Raw genomic sequence first — 19,229 nt, 5'->3', positions numbered from 1 at the left:
AAAAAAATCTAATTATATCTAAAATGGTCCGGCCCACATGAAATGGAGTTGACGTTAATGCAGCCCGCGAAACAACCCGAGTTTGACACCCTTGGGATAAGCGGTACAGATAACGAATGAATACCTTTGCAGGGGTAATAAATTGAAATGATTCTAGGAGCTAACGTGCTCATAATTACAGTGACCTCAATACAGTGGCTTAGCTGGAAATACTTACCTTGCCCTTGTCCAAATAACATATGATCTCCTGGAAGAGTCTTTCCTTCAACTCCTGCTGTGTCCACACATGCTTTCCATCTCTTGGGATTAGATGAGCTGCACAGGCTTTGTCAGACCACTGAAACAAAATCCAAGTTGAAATCAACAGCAGCAGTCTTTTAGACTAAGAGAAATCATCATCTTGATATGACAGACCTCAAGTAATTCAGCATGTAGCAGCAGCGTGTAGGAGGCCTCCGTGTAATTTTCACAGTCCAGGTGTAAATCGCGCAGCTTGTACAAGTACCTATTTAAAAGAACACAGCCTGAAGGAACACTTAAAATGATGCTTATAAGGTCAATTTCATGATTTTCTTCTAAATACATTAAATCTGTTTAGACACCTCATCTCATTTTCCGCTTTATCCTCTTTAGGGTCGCGGGGGGTGCTGGAGCCAAACCCAGCTGACTCCGAACACATTGCCGTCAATATGCACATTTCATGCACTTATCAACACGATGACCTTATTTCAACTACCGTATTTTCACGACTATATGGCCCATCGCATTTAAAGGCGCAGTGTCAGTAACGAGTGCTATTTCTGTATTTGACACACACAGAGGACGCACCGGTTTTAAAGACGCAGCCAGGCATGGCAAAACATACACCAGCTTAAACATACGGACTTACGCTAAAACACGTTTTTAAAAAGGCAACGGCAGAAAAAACTGAGTTCGGTTGTACATTATTTAGCCATTTTACAATGTGCTCACGTCATCATCACCCACAAATCCATCAAAGTCCTCATTTTCTGTGTCCGAATTGAACAATTGTCCAAATTAGTCATCAAAAACGCTGAGTTTTATACGTTCGTCCAGGCGGGCACAATCCATTCGCAAATAGTAGCTAGCGTAACGTAAAGCTGTGTTGATGTCGATGTCCACGCCAACATCTAGCGGCAGGAGTTCTTTTGTAAATCCAGCTGGAATGACGGCGAGCACCAAATTAGTGCGCTCGCCGTCATACTTGGTGTATTGACAAAAGAACTATATATCCCAGCAGTCACTGCGCAGTACTTTTTCTACGGGAAAAATAGTAGAGTCGGGGGCTGCTTGCCATAGTTGTGAGAGCTGTAGAGGATGCTGTACCCAATCGACCGATTTATTTCATTTTATCGTGATAACAATTTTAGTATTGGTCCATATATAAAGCGCACTGGATTATAAGGTGCCCTGTTTATTTTGGAGAACATTTAAGACTTTTAAGTGCGCCTTATAGTCGTGAAAATACGGTGCAGAGAAATGAAGCGATAAAAAAATACTTTGTTAAGAGCCTAACAAATGGAGACCTTTCTTTAACCCAATCCGACAATTTATTCATTTTAATTTGACCCTACAGGACCTATAGTCAATGTAGCTATCAACAGTGCTGGCTGACTTACCGAATATAAATGTCCTCCCTCTTTTTTTCCTTGTAAAAATTCTGGAGGAGCAAACAAAGTGTCATGTCAAATAACTGCCTTAGGGCAAGCTCAATGTGTCAGCCTTTTTGGGGGAAGACGGGAGGGGGGTTTTACCAGCACGTTGACAGTGCAGCTCATGCGATGCTCAGGACTTTCATCATGTGTGATGGTGCGATATGCCAGGAGATTCTCTAGGAGGCTACTCAGCAGAAGCGCCAATTCCTCACCTGGCTGCGACAGATATCTGTGGCGTCTGCAGTGTTCCAGCAACCTGTAATTTCGTGTACACAAGTATCATCACTTAACCATTATATTTGACAGATGCAGAAATAAACACACACAACAAACCATATCTTGTTTCAATGACCTTCACATGAGAGACGGTTTTCTTAACGCATTTAAGTACGGAAAGGGCAAATTTCTCAGTTAAAAATAAAATATCTGCCCACTTGTTGGCTTCTGGGTAATTGTGGCTTTTATCTACGATTGTCTCCACTATTACATATAAAAAATATTTTGTTCTGGTGTGTTATTAAACAAGATTCTTTCCACTGGAATGACCTTTACAACATGTTTTCTGCTCCTGTATTTTTAATCAAAGCAGATATGTCTGCCAATTTCTTCAGGGGCTTCAAATGTAAAGTTACAAAATAAATAAATCAGAATATTTTGCAAGTGAACTTATCATTTGCACAAAAAAATGTGAGAAATGTGTGAAGATGAAATATATGTCGCTTTTTAATAATTAGGACACAAATATTCTGCGCTGAAATTGGGGTGAATGTAACCCCTGAAGTAAAATGAGTTTGACACCCACGATCTAGAGTTTCAGACCAAATCTGTGTCTATTCAGTGGGGGGAATCTGCAAGCAAGAAAATTGTGTCTATTGGAATGAGTGTCAAAAGTTACGTTTTTTCCAGCAGGACTTTGTATTGCTCATCTCCTCGACCTCCTTCGACTTCTTGGTCCAGTTTTGTGATCAGTTCATTTTCAAACTGAAAGGAAAATCATGGGTAAATGACTCTATATGACAGTTTTGTTTGTTGCATTTGCACTTAATTTTCTACATATACTTGGTAAACAGCTAAGTAGCATAGTTCCTCTCTGTTCTGCACAAAAAAGGATGATAGATGCAGGCACTAACATGCTTATAGTCAAATACTAGCACAAGTGATTCATCAAAAAACTATGACAGTATTAGAAACACACACACACAGTGCATAAAAGTGGACACTGTACCGTTTCAAATGTGCGCCCAGGGCTGAAATTATGCTCACACTGCATCATATCGAAGAAGATGGGAATCGTGGCCTTTCTCAAATCAGGCTCAGGCACCAGTGTGACCTCTAAAATAGGTCCGACCATGGCTGGGATGAACTTCATTTTATGGGGGCCTGCCGGGCAGCAAAAGATTACCACTCAGATGAGTACAAACATGATTTGAAGAGGCAATAATATTCATCTTCATCTTACAGTAAACGCAGGGCAATCCAATAATAATGCTCCCAAAGAAACAGTACAGTGAAACTGAACATAAAAAATAATGTCTTGTTTTTCTGCCTGCATTGCAAGCAGTGCAACTTCATGATTGTCCCAGAAATAGATTTGAAATGAAAAAATCAGTTTTGCTTATTTGGACTTTACAAAAGTCTGAGATACATGGTTTTGTTTTAAAAAAGAACGATTGATTTTTTTTTAATAACTACTTTTTTGTGTTTGAATTTAAAAAGGAAACTATTCACAATTTCCCTTTATTTTTTAAACATGAAACCATAACCCTGATCCGGATTAGATGCTTGTAAATACTCACCAAGATTGTACCACATGTCTCTGATCTTAAAGCCAACTGTCATCCTCATATCACCATATCTATAAGAAATTTAAGTCAATGAGCACACAATCCACAAATGTTTCCTGTGTGTAAAAGCTGTAAAGTTTCCCTCTCTTCTCCTGTATTCCGTATGTCGAACTCAATTGTTTTTACCAAACAAATAAAGGAAGTGCCTCAGTGTTAAAAGAGTGCACATTTCATCAACATGGCCCAAATAAAATGTGACCTGTATTCTATCATTAAAATTTCAACACTGCAACTTGGGTTTGACACATTAATTTACCGCACAAATCCAAAAAATCTCACTTGTTTAGTATCTTGTTGCGTTTCTCTTGAGAAAAGGATTCCAGTTGCAGTATCTTATGTGTGAGGAATGCCACAGTCAAATGAAAGTAGCTATTCCACAGCTGTGAAGGGCACATAGGTTTAAAATAGTGAATCATCAAATGATTTTGAATGAATAAAAAGGGAAAAACCTTGAACATAAATAAATAAAATCAATGAAAACTCACCGGGAGTTCAAAATGTGCCTGGTCTAAAAAATACATGTTGAGGACATCAGAATACTGATTGATGGCCCTCAGGAAAACTTGCATCTGCACCAGATTCATAACCATCCAGTCCAAAGGAAAGACCTTCCCCATTAGATCCTTGAACATGAGGAACGTCTCCATGAGGAAGTCCTGTTGATAAGAGAAGCTTCGTAGTAACTGTCATCTGAAGACAATTTGGTTCCCTCCCCCCAAAAAAACAAAAAAACGCACTGTTGCTGAACACTACAAGCCGTCTGACATCATGTCATTTTCACCAATTGCATGCTACCTTTACAAGCAAAAAATGTCCATCCTAGTGGATAGTTTGTTTCAAGGCGTGCAGCTAACAAGGGCACCACCAGGACACTTACAGTGATATCCTGCCTTGTCTTGAAGGTGCCAATATAGTGGGCGTAATGCATGTCATCCATCTGCTTCAGTATGGCTGTCATGCAGGACAAATAGTGGCCCTGTCACAAAGAAAGTCATTTCTTCCATTAAATTCATTCACAATTGCACACACAAAAGCTTATGGTTTATGTTGGCTTTACTCAAGCAAACGTTAACAAACATTACTGTCTTGTTTGTTTGCCCCTCTATAAAGAAAGCATTTAGTATTATAAATGCTTGCTTGCACAGCCCGAGGACATAACTGTAGGAACATGACACTTACAATGAGAGGGGAAGCCCTGTCCATGCCAATGACTGTGCGATTAACTCTGCGAAGTAGCCGCTCCATTACCAGTTGAACATGTTCCCTGGTCGGACCCTGCAAAAATGGGTATTTTAGAATATTAGAAAGAGAAAGCCAACACCTTCATCATGTGTATACCAGTAGAAAACGTCATCCTTGATTGGTCACTCCAATTAAGTGTTATGGGGTAAAAAAAAAAATGAAAATAAAATTTGGAAAATAAAGAAAATCAGCTTTCTGGTGTTGTTGAGGGGCATAACCGTAGTTATTTTGGTTTTTATTTGTTTGCAGTCTGTGGATGTTGTTTGTATTAACTTGTAAATACAAAAAAAAGCATAAATAAATCCGGAATTTCCAAGAAGTGGGGATGGACATCTTGTCAATGCCAGTACAATTTTAGCAGATCAAATGTGAGTAACCAAAATTAAGGGCTCTTCTTCATTAATACCTGTTATCACATACACCTGTTGTTAAGCCTATGACTGTGTATGTGGAAAGTGACATTTGTTTGGGACATTATTTTTGTTTGAAAATTATTTTCTCAATAATGAGAGCTGTAAGAAGTCTGCAATGGACTTTGAGAAAGTCTTTTGAAGGTCATTTATACTAGGTGTTTTTTCTTTTATTGCAAAATACATCCGTCAATGGTAAAGCAAATTATACACACATGTAGGGCAACAACATAAATGTACTGTCATCAATCACTATATTGTAGTCGCATGAAATCATTACTCTATTATGAGCAAAATCAGTGCAATTAGCGCCATTACCAATGCGCCGGTCATGTCGCATTAACAAAATGATTCCTTCATTTCGACTACTTACCACATCCTTGCGATCTAGGATGTCCAACACTGTGCTAAGCACTTGGACGCAGGCCTCGTAGTCAGGTTTACTGGAGTGATCGTCCAACTGCCCACTCAGCTGGTCATTGACAAGTGGCAGAAGCACATCTCGGCAATCTGCGGAAACAAATTAAAGAAATTAAGTCGCGCAATGTCGTGCTGCTTTGCCCGTCCCTGCGGGAGCTGTGGTAAAGTTTTATGAGCGCGTGAGGCAGAGGTTTTTGTTTTCATTGCATCTCGTGGGAAATTTCATGATGTGGCTTCTGGCTTCGAAACACCTACCTGGCTGCATGAAAAGGTCACTCTCCACCATTTTGCACATGCAACCAAGCTTCTGCCGCACAAGTTGAGAGTCGGGAATGCTTTCAATAAACTTTGCAACCAGCACGCTGTAAAAGGAAAGTTCCATTTTTTTAGGCTGACATTTTTCCAAACAAAAACAGCTCGCGTGATGTGTTGTTGACATCACAGTAGAAAAGTGCTTTGAAATTAATCAGGGTGGAAAAAAAATATCATTAGCGGTAGTGCAGAATCCCTTGAGAATTACCTTAACTCCACAGGATCAAATACAGACTTGATGTCATTGATGATGCTGGGGAGGTATTTCAATATCGCCCCCTGAAAACACAGTGTGCTTTGCTTGCTTAATATATTCTACAAAAACCTCCTAGAAGCAACATTTCTTTACTAGACAATACCGGCGTGTAGCCGACATCTATTTTCCTTATCATTGATTTGCTAAACTATTCACACTTTGACAAGACGTAAAGTCACGAAACGAACTGCTTAGTTCACAGAGAGCGGGAAATCAATGCGACGAAAACATAAGCACACGGCTCCAACCTTTATTTTGACTCCTTCGTCAAGTGGTCTATCCATAAGAGTATTGAATGAAAGAAACACAGAGCGAATGGAGTTGGAGAAAGCATCTCCATCTTCACTGTTTCCATAGAACCTGTAACGGGAATCAAATAGTAAAGCTTATCTTCCAGAAGACAAGTAAATGTGGGAAAATGAAAGGCACCTATATATATACCTTAAATAGAGGATCCGAGACTGGACAATAAACCTAAACAAATACTTGAGAGCCTTGAGTGCCGCATAGAGCTTCTCAGTCAGGGCCGGCTCCTCCGCGTGACCCACATAGTGATTGAGCACTTTGGTAAGCTTCCTGGAAATGGAATTTTACCTCTAATTACACACTAAAGGTAGGCGGGGAATAACATAAATGAAGCTTGTCCCATTGCGAGCGATTTCAGATGTGAGAAGACTCACATGTAAGCCAACGTGGCGCTGAAGTGCTTGTTGATGTAGGTTTCAAGGACTGGATTAAAGTGCTGGAATTTAATGTCACCGATGAGCGAGATTATAAAAACCTGGAAAAAAATAAGGAAACTACAGTCAGCAAATGGAGAAAATGCTCAAGGAATATGCGATGAAGCTAACCGATAAATAACTAACCAAGGCATCGAAAACCAGTGTGTCATAGGTATCCTTTTCTGAAGTCTCCATCATGATGTTAAACAGAGCATCCAGTGTGTCCTGGAGAAACTGTGAATAAAAGAAAACCGTGGCAAAAAAAAAATCATTAAGATACTGAAACCTTGTAAATAAGTGTGGCACTTACTTTGACTATCTCCCCTCCTTCGACCTCCATCAGCCTCTGCAAGATCTGATCAAGATCGTCTGGGTTTGACCTCCAGTTCAACAGTCCGAGTAGATCGACTAAAAATGCATCAGCACATCAATTTTAAAAGTCTCCACAGCATCAATTCAGTTTGATGAACATGAAATTGCATGTATACCAAACCAAATGCATTTTCATCAATCAACAAAAATGAATAAAGCATTTAACCAACAACAAAACAAGTTTAAATTTAATTAACATGCCATAGGAATAAAACTTCCAGCACCTCCCTCCTTGTGAACAAGACTTTTTGATTATCTAAAAAGAAAAAAAATGACAGTTGATAAATACCATTCTGTGTTAGTTTAGTGGAGCAAGTAAGCGTGGAAATCTGGAAGCTGTCCTTGGTGACGGGTCCTGAATGATGAAACTGCTTTCCCGTTTGTTTCTCTTTCTCCTCCACTTCAGCCCACGTCCCCGGCAAGGTCAGATAAACTTTTGCATCATCTGGCCTTTTCATATCGACCTAAGAAAGTCATCAGATAGTAAAAGACTCTGGACAACATGCGTTCAATCCCGCTCCATCTATACCCAAATTACTGTGACATTCGAGTAATCCCTCAAATATCGCGAAAAATGGACCCATTGCCACAAGAAGACAAAGGACTTAGACTAAAACTTCCATTTACCAGTTTTTTTTATTATTTATATCAAGCAGAGAGGAACTATTTTCACTGTCAGTACAGCATTTAAAATAGTTACATTTTTAAATATCTACATTATATTTAGATATTAATACATTCTTCAGTCTTTTGCTATGCTTATAGCTATAATATTTAATAAATATACACTTTTTGATAATTGTACTTGTATTTCTGTATAGGCGCAAAAACGTATTGTGTTAGTTATAACCCTACTTTGCAGTTTTTCGTTTATCGCGGCCATGTCTGGTCTACATTAACCGTGATATTCGAGGGATTACTGTAGTGTTCTTTAAATAATAAAGCTAAAAAAGAAACTACCTTATAGACAATAGGTTCATGCCTTCCATCCCTGAGTGTTGTCCCATCTCCTCTCATTAGGCGGACGAAAGCCATGCCGAAGGGTTTTTCTGATTTGTCCCTAGCTGAAGGATAAAGTGGAAGAGATCAGCTCTATTTACCGTGGTGGGGGGATTGCACGTGGGTGTTTGTCATACAAATAAGTGACAATATGTCAGGGTGACTCACAGTCCTGGGAGGATCTATGTCGAAACGTCACCCTCAGGTGACAGCGGCACACATCTTCAATGGGAATTGTCACCTTGCAAAGTGGAGACAAAAATCAGAGGAATTACATCGGCAAGATAAAAAGATGGTGTATGCAAATGATCATTAGCAGTACATTCTGACCCTTTAGAATTATTCCGTTACACTGAGCTGTGCTAAGTCAATTTCACTATCAAATTTGAGCTGATAGGATGTTATGCTCACTGGTGCATGTTAGTAAGCTCACCTTCACTGTTTCATTCCAACAAGGTTGCTTCACCTGGTAGTAAATGACAGACTTGTACTCTGTGATGCCATCGTAACCAGCTCCAGGAAATATTGCCTTCTATGAAATGAAATTCAGATTGAATATTCCGCCAAAGGCTGGAACAAGTTAACATTACATGGGAATTTACACATCAACAAATTGGAGTCTACCGTCCGTGTACCATATCATTTAATGGAAGAGTTAGACCGTCAAAGCAATTTTTCAAGGGTGAAAATTTGAAAGACATTTTTAAATTGCATTACCTATACTTAAACCAACGAAAAAAAGATCTTCAATTTAATGGACAATCAGAAATAACAGACGACACCTCCCCCCTTTTAGGTGTTAGAGCAACGTTTAAATGTAGGTCACTCTGCGACTGCAATTATGCAGCGGTTTGCCCAATAAAAATATCAAATGCCTGAATAGAAGTGATTTGACTTAAAATATACTCGGTGCAAAATAGTCATTGGATGTTGTGACATGCCATTACAGTATTGGAAACAATCATGTCTTATTATTACTACCTCCATGGCATTGCCTTCGTCATCATGCACACTCAATATGACCTCCACATTCTTGGGTGTCTTCTTTTTACCACGGTCAAACTCTCCCTGCAGCAAGGTGACGTAAATATCGTTCCTCACGTTGCCTAAAGAAAGGAGAATAGATGACGGGCTAAACGTGGCAGCAATTTGTGCGGCCTACTTGCAGCTCTGCGGGCCATTAGAATGAACATGACCCAATCATATGTAGAGCAAACAAAGAGCAACAAAGCCACCTGGGAGGATGATTTCTGGAAAGCCCATTTTTCTGACGACGGCTGTGCTCCGGTCCACGAAGTGAGGGTAGTCTTTCCTGACCTGTGCAAGATCCCCCGGGAGTAGCTTCAGGGTCACAAACAAGCCTGCCAGCAGACATGAAAAGAAAGCCAATGAGGCGCACGACAAAAACTGTGATATTGTAGTCCCCCGTGATTTATCCCCCTCTAAACAAAAAGGTCAATTTGGAACGACCTCCCAAATCACGGGGGAAGGAACGTATGGGAGCACTTCATTTTACCCTGGCCTTTATGATTGACCTCCCTCGTGGCAATGACTTTGTTGAAAACAGCAGTGAGTGGCTCATTCTCGCCGATGACTCGAGACGGGATGAGGGGAGACATGATGAGTTGCCTCTGACGAATGTAGGTCTCCATTGCAATCCTGAGAAAGCGCACAAGGGTAAAAATAAGACAACCGGCGTGCCGCGAACACACGTCGGATAGTTGACACAGAAATGGACATCAAATTGTATCAAAGGGGAACGATGTCATGTCACCATAGCCCTCGGCTATGGTTCTGTCTATGCCATATTGAATAGTGGCACGAGGATTTGATGACCTGAAAGCTTCAACTTGACATAAAAATGTTTGGTGTTCCTCATGGCCAATGTCTTCAGACAGTTTTGAGCGTTATTTATTCACACAAATATGGTATGATAGTGTGTGATTAATTCATGAAGTCAAAATATTAAGCATTGTCCTCTTTGCTGGTTGGAAATGTAGAAGTTTTAAGATCCTGAGTGTCTTTCGTCATGGTTGCAAAGTCATTCATACGAAACGGGTAAAGTGCTTTGACCTGTTTTGCCGAATGAGCATACACCGGAGTAAAGGCTTCTGGGAGCTCAGGTTACTTTAGCTTTTTTTTAAATCTTTTTGTAAGGGTGCATTGGAAAAATGCTAAAAAAAAAAAAAAAAGGAGAAAAAAATATGGTGTATGACTTGGACATTTTTGTGACTGGAAATTTTCAGATTGCTGATGATTTGAAACACAATTTGCAACAAAGTAATAATTATAAAATGCTTGTATTTTTCCAAAATAACATTTGTGGAAAATCTAACATAAAGCCCCACTCTATGCATATGTTGGTTCAAACCACTTGAATTTGGGTGCACAATCGAGTTTTACAATTATATAAGAAGTAGCATATCTTGTTTTGTTTTTTAAAAATAGAATAAATAACAGCAATTTAGTTTCAATAGGTTTATCCCAAGTGTTGGACGTACTGAAATTGATTTGTAGAATTAATATCCAGATCTGACAGAGTAGCGAAGTTCTGAGCGGAGCAAGTTAAAAGCGAGTCCAGAACATTTCCACCATCAACAAACATGTGACTTTTTAACGCAAAGTTGATGAATTCAATTATGTAAAAAAGTATGCTAACATCACAAGACTCACTGCTGAAAAGGGATGAAATGCTGTTTGTCCTCATCGTCAGTTTTGCCATGAGCGATATCAGTGATGTCCATCACTGCAATGACATCACATAATCAAAGACTGTTCCGAATGTCTCTAAAAAAATAAAATAAAATAAACACTTTGAAAGATTCCTATCCTAAAAGAATTGCTGGCAACATTCGAACAATCTGCATAAATCTATGTTTTATGCTGTAACTGGACAAAGTAAACAATAATTATGACAGTACATTGTAAAAATGACTCTGTGCATTTAGCTCTCTGGTATTTTATATAGTACATTGTATAATTAAAGTGACATTCATCCAAAATCAATAAGGAAAAAAAATCTGTTGTTATAGCACATAAAGCACATAAATTGGAATGTTACATTTCACATGATAAAAAAACAACAAATTGTTTGGTCTGTCAATGTTTCCAATAATAACATAACTTCCTTGCACAATAACAGCTTAAATGGAATTTCATTCCCTCAAAGTATTTAAAATTCTTGTGTATGTTGTATTCCTCAAAGTAGACTGATGACTTCTTGTGAATTTCCCTCATATGCTTTTTGTTTTACCCATCAAAAGACATATATTTCACCCTTAACATATAATTTTTGCCTCAACATCAAAGAATCTTGGGTCGAGTCAACTCAGCTTTATTTTAAGAGCGCTTTGACAAGCGCTGTAAATAAAAAGAACTGTATAGAAAGAAAATGGACACTGAGGACCACCTGGTTTTCCACCAGGATCCTTTGGGTGGTCTCCAGGTGTTTGAAGTGGTGGTCCGAATCATAGCCCTATGCTAACCTAACCTCATGGAGACAAACAGAAGGGATATTGTTTTTTTTATTTACGTTGATTTTCAGTCTACTAAAGCCTGATGTTGTTAGCAGATCACATAAACCACATGTGTCAAAGTGGCGGCCCGGGGGGCCAAATCTGGCCCGCCGCATCATTTTGTGTGGCCCGGGAAAGTAAATCATGAGTGCCGACTTTCTGTTTTAGGATCAAATTAAAATGAAGAGTATAAATGTATATTAAATTTCCTGATTTTCCCCCTTTTAAATCAATAATTGTAATTTTTTAATCATTTTTTCTGTGTTTTTAGTTCAAAAAACATTTTGTAAAATCTAAAGATATATTTAAAAAAAGCTAAAATAAACATTGTTTTAGATCTATAAAAAACTGAATATTCAGGGATTTTAATCCATTTATTAAAAAAAAATCTAAATATTATATCTAAAATGGTCCGGGCGACGTGAAATCAAGTTGACGTTAAAGTCGGACACCCTTGACATAAAGCAATATTATAGGCAAATCTGATTCATATGAAACTGTGATGCTGAAATTAGGTCATAATATTGTGTATGACATCACTCAAATTGGCTTCACCTGATGTAAACGAAAAGTTTCTTAGCACGCGTTAGTTCATCCATTGGCAAGTAACTTAAGATTCTTTCCATCGTCATGAAAGGAAATGCTTTATATCAACTGTCGTTCAGTTCTTTTGCTTTACCTCTTGAATTACCCTCCATTCTTCATTGGGCCAAAAAAAGCAGGAGTTTTAAATCAAATATTTATTGGGAGACAGAAAGTGCAGAATGTTTTTTCCCCGACTTGTGTTCCCAGTGAAAGGGAAATACTATTTCAAAGTGAATGTCACACCTGAAGCTAAACACAATCGACATTTTCTTTTCTCTTCCAATTTAACAAAGCACCCAAACATCGTACTCACCTTTCCTGATTTTCATTTCCCCCCCAAAACGCGGTCGCTTCAGAAATGTGTATTTTACCCAGCTCTTTTCTTAATGTGTTCAATTTTCCTGGCAAAGAAGAAAAATGTGACATCTTCTCCGCCAGACTGCGGTTTCGCTCCATTTGCTGAGAAGACATTTCTCAAACAAATAGGCTAATCGTCTGGCCAAATACAAAAGATGGTCGCTCAACTAGTTTCCACGCGTCATTCTGCATTTTCTACCTCAGGAAACAGGTGTTGCTATTGAATTCCGCACCTGGAGCTCTCATCAGTAGCAGTTCAAAGGTACTGCAGCACAAAGAAATCTAAGTGTATTTTTCTTTCTGATATGAATAAGCATCTCACCAGCCACACCAAAAGGTCTTCTTAGTCCACCTGTTTGTTTCTTCCCTTCTTTTAGCTCCATGCTTCCTACTCTGATGATTTGACACACCAGGAAGAGACGCTGCCTCATCAGGTCACTTCTGCTTAGTTCCTGGATGTAAAAATCCAACCAATAAAAATGACAGAGGTAAATTAAAAAAACAGGTTGTAAAAACCACCATACAAATACTTAATATTAGGTGTTGAACTTGAATAGAATAAAAACTCTACATATTTTTGGCAATTTATGTAAGTATCACAAGAGTAAAAAAACTGCTAAAGTAATACAGTGGTACCTCGTGGTGGTACGACATGCTCGTGGTACGACGAAAATTTCGATCGAATAATTCGCTCGTGATACAATTAAAATTTCGAGATGCGACGAAGCCAGGTGGCCATGACATGAGAGGCTACTCGTGCACACAACACCCATAGGCAATGGCACCCTTTCTCAGAATAAAACTTCATTACCCACAATCAATACGTGGGTAAGCTCAGCTATTGCATTTCCTGTTATCCTTTCTAAGGAAAGAAGCTCCCGCGATCGTTCTTTCAAGACAATTTCTCGTTGGCAAGTGGTCGTGCGTTATCCTATTGTGAGGACATTTGTGTGCATCATTTTCAGAATATTTTGAAGGCAATACAACAGCAAACAGCGTGGCAAACAGCTAACCCGGCCAGAAAGTTGCATTAAACGTATGTTGGAGTGTGTCTGTATATATTTATCCAAGTAAATTTTAATTTGTTTGTTCGTTTACGGGTGCCGTGGATAAAGTCCCCCCGAACATTCCCCCCTCCGTCTCCGTGTGTGTCGTTGTCTCTCCCCTCCGCGAAATGCGTCTAATTTTACATCTATTAAACACATTTTATTACTATTAAACCACTGGTTATTTATTACTTTGTCAATATATGCCGAATTAGAAGAAATAAAACATTTTTTCCAATCCAATATCCTGTTTTTGGTGTTTTTTCAGAGGGTTGGAACGAATTAATTTGTTTTCAATTCATTTCAATGGGAAACGTTCGCTCGAGTTACGAAAAGATCGACATACGATCTCAGTCTCGGAACGGATTGCGATCGTATGTCGAGGTACCACTGTACTGTCTTTATGTTTGCATGGAATTAAGAAAACCAGTCAAAATAGACTGTCTGCAAATATATTACAACTGGGAATGGTTGTTGGAAGATGGGCAAGGGACAATAATGTATATAATCAGTTAGACTTTGGGGAAAAGGAACAAAGTGTCTTATTTGTCACATAATTCCGCATTTTCAAAAGCTGAAGAATGATTGGCAGCTTGTGATTTGGATTACCGTGAAGAGTGCTGGAAGGTTGTTGAGTTTTTCGATTTCTTTGGGCATTCCCATGCTGTCCCACCGCACCAAGAAGTTCTCACTGCATGAATTTAAATGAGGAGCACTTTAGGAAGAGCATACTTGTATCAAACAATCCTATGCAAATATTCAACAGACTGCTTTTACTCTGTTGGAATGTAAATGGATTGTAATGCATCACTGAAATTTCAAATTTCGAACAAATGAATTGCAAAAATGGTCACTTTCATGTGGTAAAGACATTGTATTAGGAGTTGTGGTCATTTGTGGGGGGAATTATCTTGTCTCTCTATCTGGATCCATAATTGCAGATGTAATGACGGCATTACGTGGAAAAAAAAAATCATCTTTGCTTAAAAATGCTCATCTTTTTATCTTTTTTACATCTGGTTCCAACCCACAAAGTGGTATTTTTATTTTTACTACATTACAACCTGCTTTTAATTCTACCTCTTATTTTAGAATATAATTTAAATCACTTTACGAATGATCGAAAAATATTCAAGGTTATATTATCGGGAAGACAGAGGATGCAGAAGTTTAGAATTTTGAATTATTAAGTATACCTACTTGATTTTCATTTGAAAGAAATTCTATAATGCAGTCAATTTTCCATTATGATTCACTCTCAAAGTGTCAGTTTTTGATTTTAGCCTGTTACAAACCATTTTCACCTCCCTTTTGTCATGTACCTACATCATGTTAACAATAAATAAATAATGATAATAACCCAGGTGTTACACGATGCAGTTCGGCCGGAGGTGAAGAGCTCACCTGATAAATTCTGACTGATCTGGGTCATAGAGAGACATCAGTAGCTCAGCATCTTCTCCAATGTTGCAGACAAAGTTTTTCAAGTTCATCAGCAGACTATATGTGTGAACAGTACTAAACAGAGCCTGCCGTCTCATTTCATGATTTTGTAACCGTGTCTGCAAAAAAAAAAAACGCAAATGACAACATTATTACAACAACAAAAAACACGGTCACCAATAAATGTTCCTCCCTACCTTCTCCTCTTGTATCCTGTCATCCACACAACGGGACGCGGTCTCGTGGGCCCGGAAGAGACTGACCGTACTCGTGCAATCCGGATCCAGTGTATTTCCCGCTTCGTCTCTCACGACCAGATCCAAGCCCAAAATCCTGTATACCACAGGGGGGTTAAACAAATAACCACGGTGCTATGACTCAAGCGTATAAACTTTACAGTGTTGTCAGAGTCCAAATTATCGTGAGGTAGTACGTCAATATGATTCATACCGGTTTCCGTAGTCTACCTTGGCAGTGACTTTCTTTTTTAGTTCTACAAGGTCATCCTTGGGTAGTGTTCCTGACACTATCTGTGATCGATATTCTATAAGGCTGTAGGCCATCTGCTGAACACTCCGGAACAGGGAGACTTTGTTCGCCTGTCAGACACAGATTTATAAACTTGTAACGGAAGACTTTCAAGGCAACAGAGCGTTCCAGTGTGAAAAGTATTGAAGTATTTATTAGAGGAGTCCACAAATATGAGCGGAAAGAGACCAAGTAAGTATGCTGGACCTACCACAAACAGCTTGTGCCATATCTGCGCCCATTCCCTCAGAGTAGCCCCTAGCTCCTGCACCAGTGGTAAATCTGCTGGAATAATTATTTCCTGCTGGCTACAGGCCACAAAAGCAGAATAATAGGATATTGGAAAAGTGGCTCATTGCTCACAGCATGTATGGTATAATTTCAACAGAGACACCAGTATTTGTATACATGACGAATACTAGACTAATGTTTCCTTTCATAGCCAAGAAATGCATTTCTCAAACTATAGTTCAAATCATTATAAATGCACTACTACAAAGAGTAAAGTGTATTATTACAAAATGACATGTTTACTGATATGTGAGCTTACCCAATTCCCTCAACTGATGCCTCCTTTAAGTGGATGTAAGAAGATGGGAAAATTCCCTAAAGAAAGAATCAAACACTTTAATGAACCAGTCAAAAAATAATTCAAAAAATATCCAGCATAATGCTATTTCATATAAACAATGCTAATGGTAGGAGATATCTTTTAAAGGTTTTTTTTCTGCTGCTTTGTAAATTTCATCCATGTTTGCACTTTGTTGCTTACTTAAATTTGGCTTAAGAATGTTAATACGATTCTGAGAATTGCATATGCCAGTGTTGGACAATTAGCAAAATAAGCATGATTAGCCTTAATAGCCTAAATTTCATTGTTTGGCTAATAAACGATTTGGCTTTCTGGAACTTTCAGATTTCAAAGTGCTATTTTTATGATCTGATGATTTATGATTTTTTTTAACATGCAATTGCACACTGACAATTATATTGTTAGCGTTAAAATTTCAACATCTTGAGACAGATAGATTTTTTTTTACATCATGTTTACTTGGCATAACAATGTCTAAATCAATTGTCAGCCTGGATGATTATGGGTATTATGCTAATTGCATTAATTATAAAGGTTATGCAACAGGTAAATTAGCATTTGAGAGAGTCTATACTCTAAGGACCAACATAATACATTTCTGAAATTAAATGTTGGTGTAATATTTCTGGTTCCACAGTTGAGCCATCGCTACAATATTTACGGCACGCATGTAATTGTAGCATACTTCTCCCCTTGATCAATTATTGAAACTTCCAAGAATTTAGTTTTTTTTTTTTAAATAGCTTATTTTACAGCCTTAATTAATATCAAATAAGAAATGTTCTAATGAATAATCCAAATACCTCATGTGACTTCTCTCGCAGTGTGTATCCCCGATACCAGCCTTGAAAAATACAGAAATAATCATGTTACACTGAAGAGAGAGACAGAGAGACAATGGCTGTGGGAGTAATAACGGTCTCGTCTTGGCTTCTTGAGGACAATATGGAAGACTGCACACTCATTTTAATTACTCCCCCACATATTTAATGACAGTCAGCTTAAAGGTCCCCCATTCCGTCAAATTTCATTGAATGGGAGACGCTTTTAAATATCCCCTTCTCTCTTATTTACATCAAGTCCCCTTTTCTTTGTGCTCATTTGTAGGGGCCGGACGGTTGGTAAACAAACATTCAACTTCATCATTATTTTGCATTAGCTCAGACTACGTGTAGTTATTTTGCTACATGAAAAAAATGCAACGGGTAATAGAAATATTGGTATTTAGGATAGAGATGTCCCAGCTCTGATTGGAAATCGGCAACGTAATTTTTAGAGGTTTGGAATCGTGTACATTTTTATTTATTTTTTTAAACGTCGGGGTTTTAAAATGTATTCATTTATTTTTATGTATTATATCAATGGCTGCCATTGACGGCTATAGGTGTCCAATCCATTTGGACTAGGGTGCCGAATGAGAGCTAATTTATCACATTATTTTTTTATATAAATTAAAATAATCCAGAGGTATAATGCATAAAAAAACCTACATTTAATGCTATATATTTATAAGAAAGCATAAAAATCAAGACAATCCCAATCACAAGAGCACACTTTATCCCAATGTTTATTTTTGAGAATCAAATATTTAAACATTTGTTCTCAATATTTTCAATATTGCAATATTCAACATCCTTACAGCATATTGCAGATTTTTCAAATTAGGTGTATATCTTATTTCATAGTCGGGCTCACTCACCTTCCAATTTCTCGAGTATATGCACAGTGTCCCCAACCTGTAAACACAGCTCCAGCTCCCCATTGGCATCATAATTGTAGATTGCTACAAGGACAGAAAAACAAAAAAAACATAAGTCAAAGTTCACCTACCCAAGCACATGTCACCGTAATATTCGGATGTATTCCCTCCCCAGCTCCTCTAATAGTGCAAACTTGAAGCCATTTCATAATTGAAATGAGATCCTATATACTAGCAGGTAGCTCCGATCGCTGCACTAAAGACTTTGACTTTATGGCCTCATTATATCTGTTGGTCAATAAAGGTTCTGTTACTGCGGGCCGACACACTTGTGAACCCTAAACTTTCCTGTAATCATTCCTTCCCATGTGTTATCCTGAAGGTGACCCTGTGCTTTTTAAACCACCATTAATACAGAGTAATGGTCACCCTCAAGAGAGAACGCTTCCCCAGGCAAATATGTGCACATTTAAGCAGATGTTAAAGGAGAAAGAAAGCTTAGCTAGATATTTGCCATGGCTTCAGGGATATGCAAGAGCATGCAAGCTGTCAAGCGCATAACTAGGTGCAGGTATCTGTCCTGACTTGCATGTGCTGAAGGCTGAACATTTCAAGGCACACTCTGAATGCCTTATGTAAACCAATGTTTTATCACCCGCCCAAACCGTGAGAGGTTTAAAATGTGAAAACACACCTAAAAGTGGTTGTGTCTCCTGCTTCTGGGCTCTCAAGACACTAGATTATTATCTTTTATCTAAACACTATCAAATTTGTGCAGTGGTTTAAGGAACAGTTTAATGCAACAGCTTTGTTACACTGTACCCTCGAAGCGATAGGGGCATAACTGATTTGGTTACTTTACGGTCTAAACAGGTGCCGAAATGTTATCTAAAAGATGAAACGCTAACTCAAATAAATGAGTATTTTACAACTTGTTTTTTAGCTGTTATATCATTTAGCATTCCAATTACCGTTTTTTCTCGCATATTAGCCACCTCCGCGTATAAGCCGCACCCTTAAAACTGCCTTAAAATCGTTTAATTTTACAAATGCCCTTGTATTAGACGCCCCCTGGCGCGAGTGGTTAGCGCATCGGCCTCACAGCTCCTGGGTTCAAATCCAGGTTGGTCCACCTGTGTGGAGTTTGCATGTTCTCCCCCGGGCCTGTGTGGGTTTCCTCTGGGTACTCAGGTTTCTTGCCACATTCCAAA

At 38.5% G+C, this 19,229-nt stretch overlaps 1 protein-coding gene across 3 annotated transcripts in view; it reads right to left on the bottom strand.

Moving 5' to 3' along the window:
* Window positions 1-19,229, bottom strand: part of dock5 (dedicator of cytokinesis 5) — a 30,849-nt gene that overhangs the window by 8,556 nt on the left and 3,064 nt on the right. The window contains exons 2-37 of one of the 3 annotated variants that reach the window (XM_077600879.1): window positions 18,019-18,102; window positions 17,123-17,163; window positions 16,278-16,333; window positions 15,939-16,035; window positions 15,650-15,798; window positions 15,397-15,532; window positions 15,161-15,318; window positions 14,366-14,447; window positions 13,033-13,162; window positions 10,927-10,999; window positions 9,770-9,912; window positions 9,489-9,614; window positions 9,235-9,359; window positions 8,687-8,785; window positions 8,422-8,494; window positions 8,215-8,318; window positions 7,544-7,718; window positions 7,193-7,290; window positions 7,027-7,116; window positions 6,841-6,941; window positions 6,602-6,736; window positions 6,409-6,520; window positions 6,113-6,183; window positions 5,848-5,954; window positions 5,546-5,682; window positions 4,700-4,795; window positions 4,398-4,496; window positions 4,006-4,176; window positions 3,800-3,900; window positions 3,473-3,531; window positions 2,902-3,056; window positions 2,572-2,657; window positions 1,776-1,932; window positions 1,641-1,681; window positions 415-505; window positions 218-337 (exon numbers count right to left, since the gene is read on the bottom strand). In XM_077600879.1, coding sequence (XP_077457005.1) covers window positions 218-337; window positions 415-505; window positions 1,641-1,681; window positions 1,776-1,932; window positions 2,572-2,657; window positions 2,902-3,056; window positions 3,473-3,531; window positions 3,800-3,900; window positions 4,006-4,176; window positions 4,398-4,496; window positions 4,700-4,795; window positions 5,546-5,682; window positions 5,848-5,954; window positions 6,113-6,183; window positions 6,409-6,520; window positions 6,602-6,736; window positions 6,841-6,941; window positions 7,027-7,116; window positions 7,193-7,290; window positions 7,544-7,718; window positions 8,215-8,318; window positions 8,422-8,494; window positions 8,687-8,785; window positions 9,235-9,359; window positions 9,489-9,614; window positions 9,770-9,912; window positions 10,927-10,999; window positions 13,033-13,162; window positions 14,366-14,447; window positions 15,161-15,318; window positions 15,397-15,532; window positions 15,650-15,798; window positions 15,939-16,035; window positions 16,278-16,333; window positions 17,123-17,163; window positions 18,019-18,102 — 3,878 coding nt within the window. Of the gene's footprint in view, window positions 1-217; window positions 338-414; window positions 506-1,640; window positions 1,682-1,775; window positions 1,933-2,571; window positions 2,658-2,901; window positions 3,057-3,472; window positions 3,532-3,799; window positions 3,901-4,005; window positions 4,177-4,397; window positions 4,497-4,699; window positions 4,796-5,545; window positions 5,683-5,847; window positions 5,955-6,112; window positions 6,184-6,408; window positions 6,521-6,601; window positions 6,737-6,840; window positions 6,942-7,026; window positions 7,117-7,192; window positions 7,291-7,543; window positions 7,719-8,214; window positions 8,319-8,421; window positions 8,495-8,686; window positions 8,786-9,234; window positions 9,360-9,488; window positions 9,615-9,769; window positions 9,913-10,926; window positions 11,000-13,032; window positions 13,163-14,365; window positions 14,448-15,160; window positions 15,319-15,396; window positions 15,533-15,649; window positions 15,799-15,938; window positions 16,036-16,277; window positions 16,334-17,122; window positions 17,164-18,018; window positions 18,103-19,229 lie in introns of those variants that run through there. The other 2 variants (XM_077600877.1, XM_077600878.1) reach the window with 2 other exon arrangements.

The sequence above is a fragment of the Stigmatopora argus genome, chromosome 5, assembly GCF_051989625.1.
Source record: "Stigmatopora argus isolate UIUO_Sarg chromosome 5, RoL_Sarg_1.0, whole genome shotgun sequence".
Lineage (NCBI taxonomy): Eukaryota > Metazoa > Chordata > Actinopteri > Syngnathiformes > Syngnathidae > Stigmatopora > Stigmatopora argus.
This window is presented reverse-complemented; position numbering and strand designations above follow the sequence as displayed.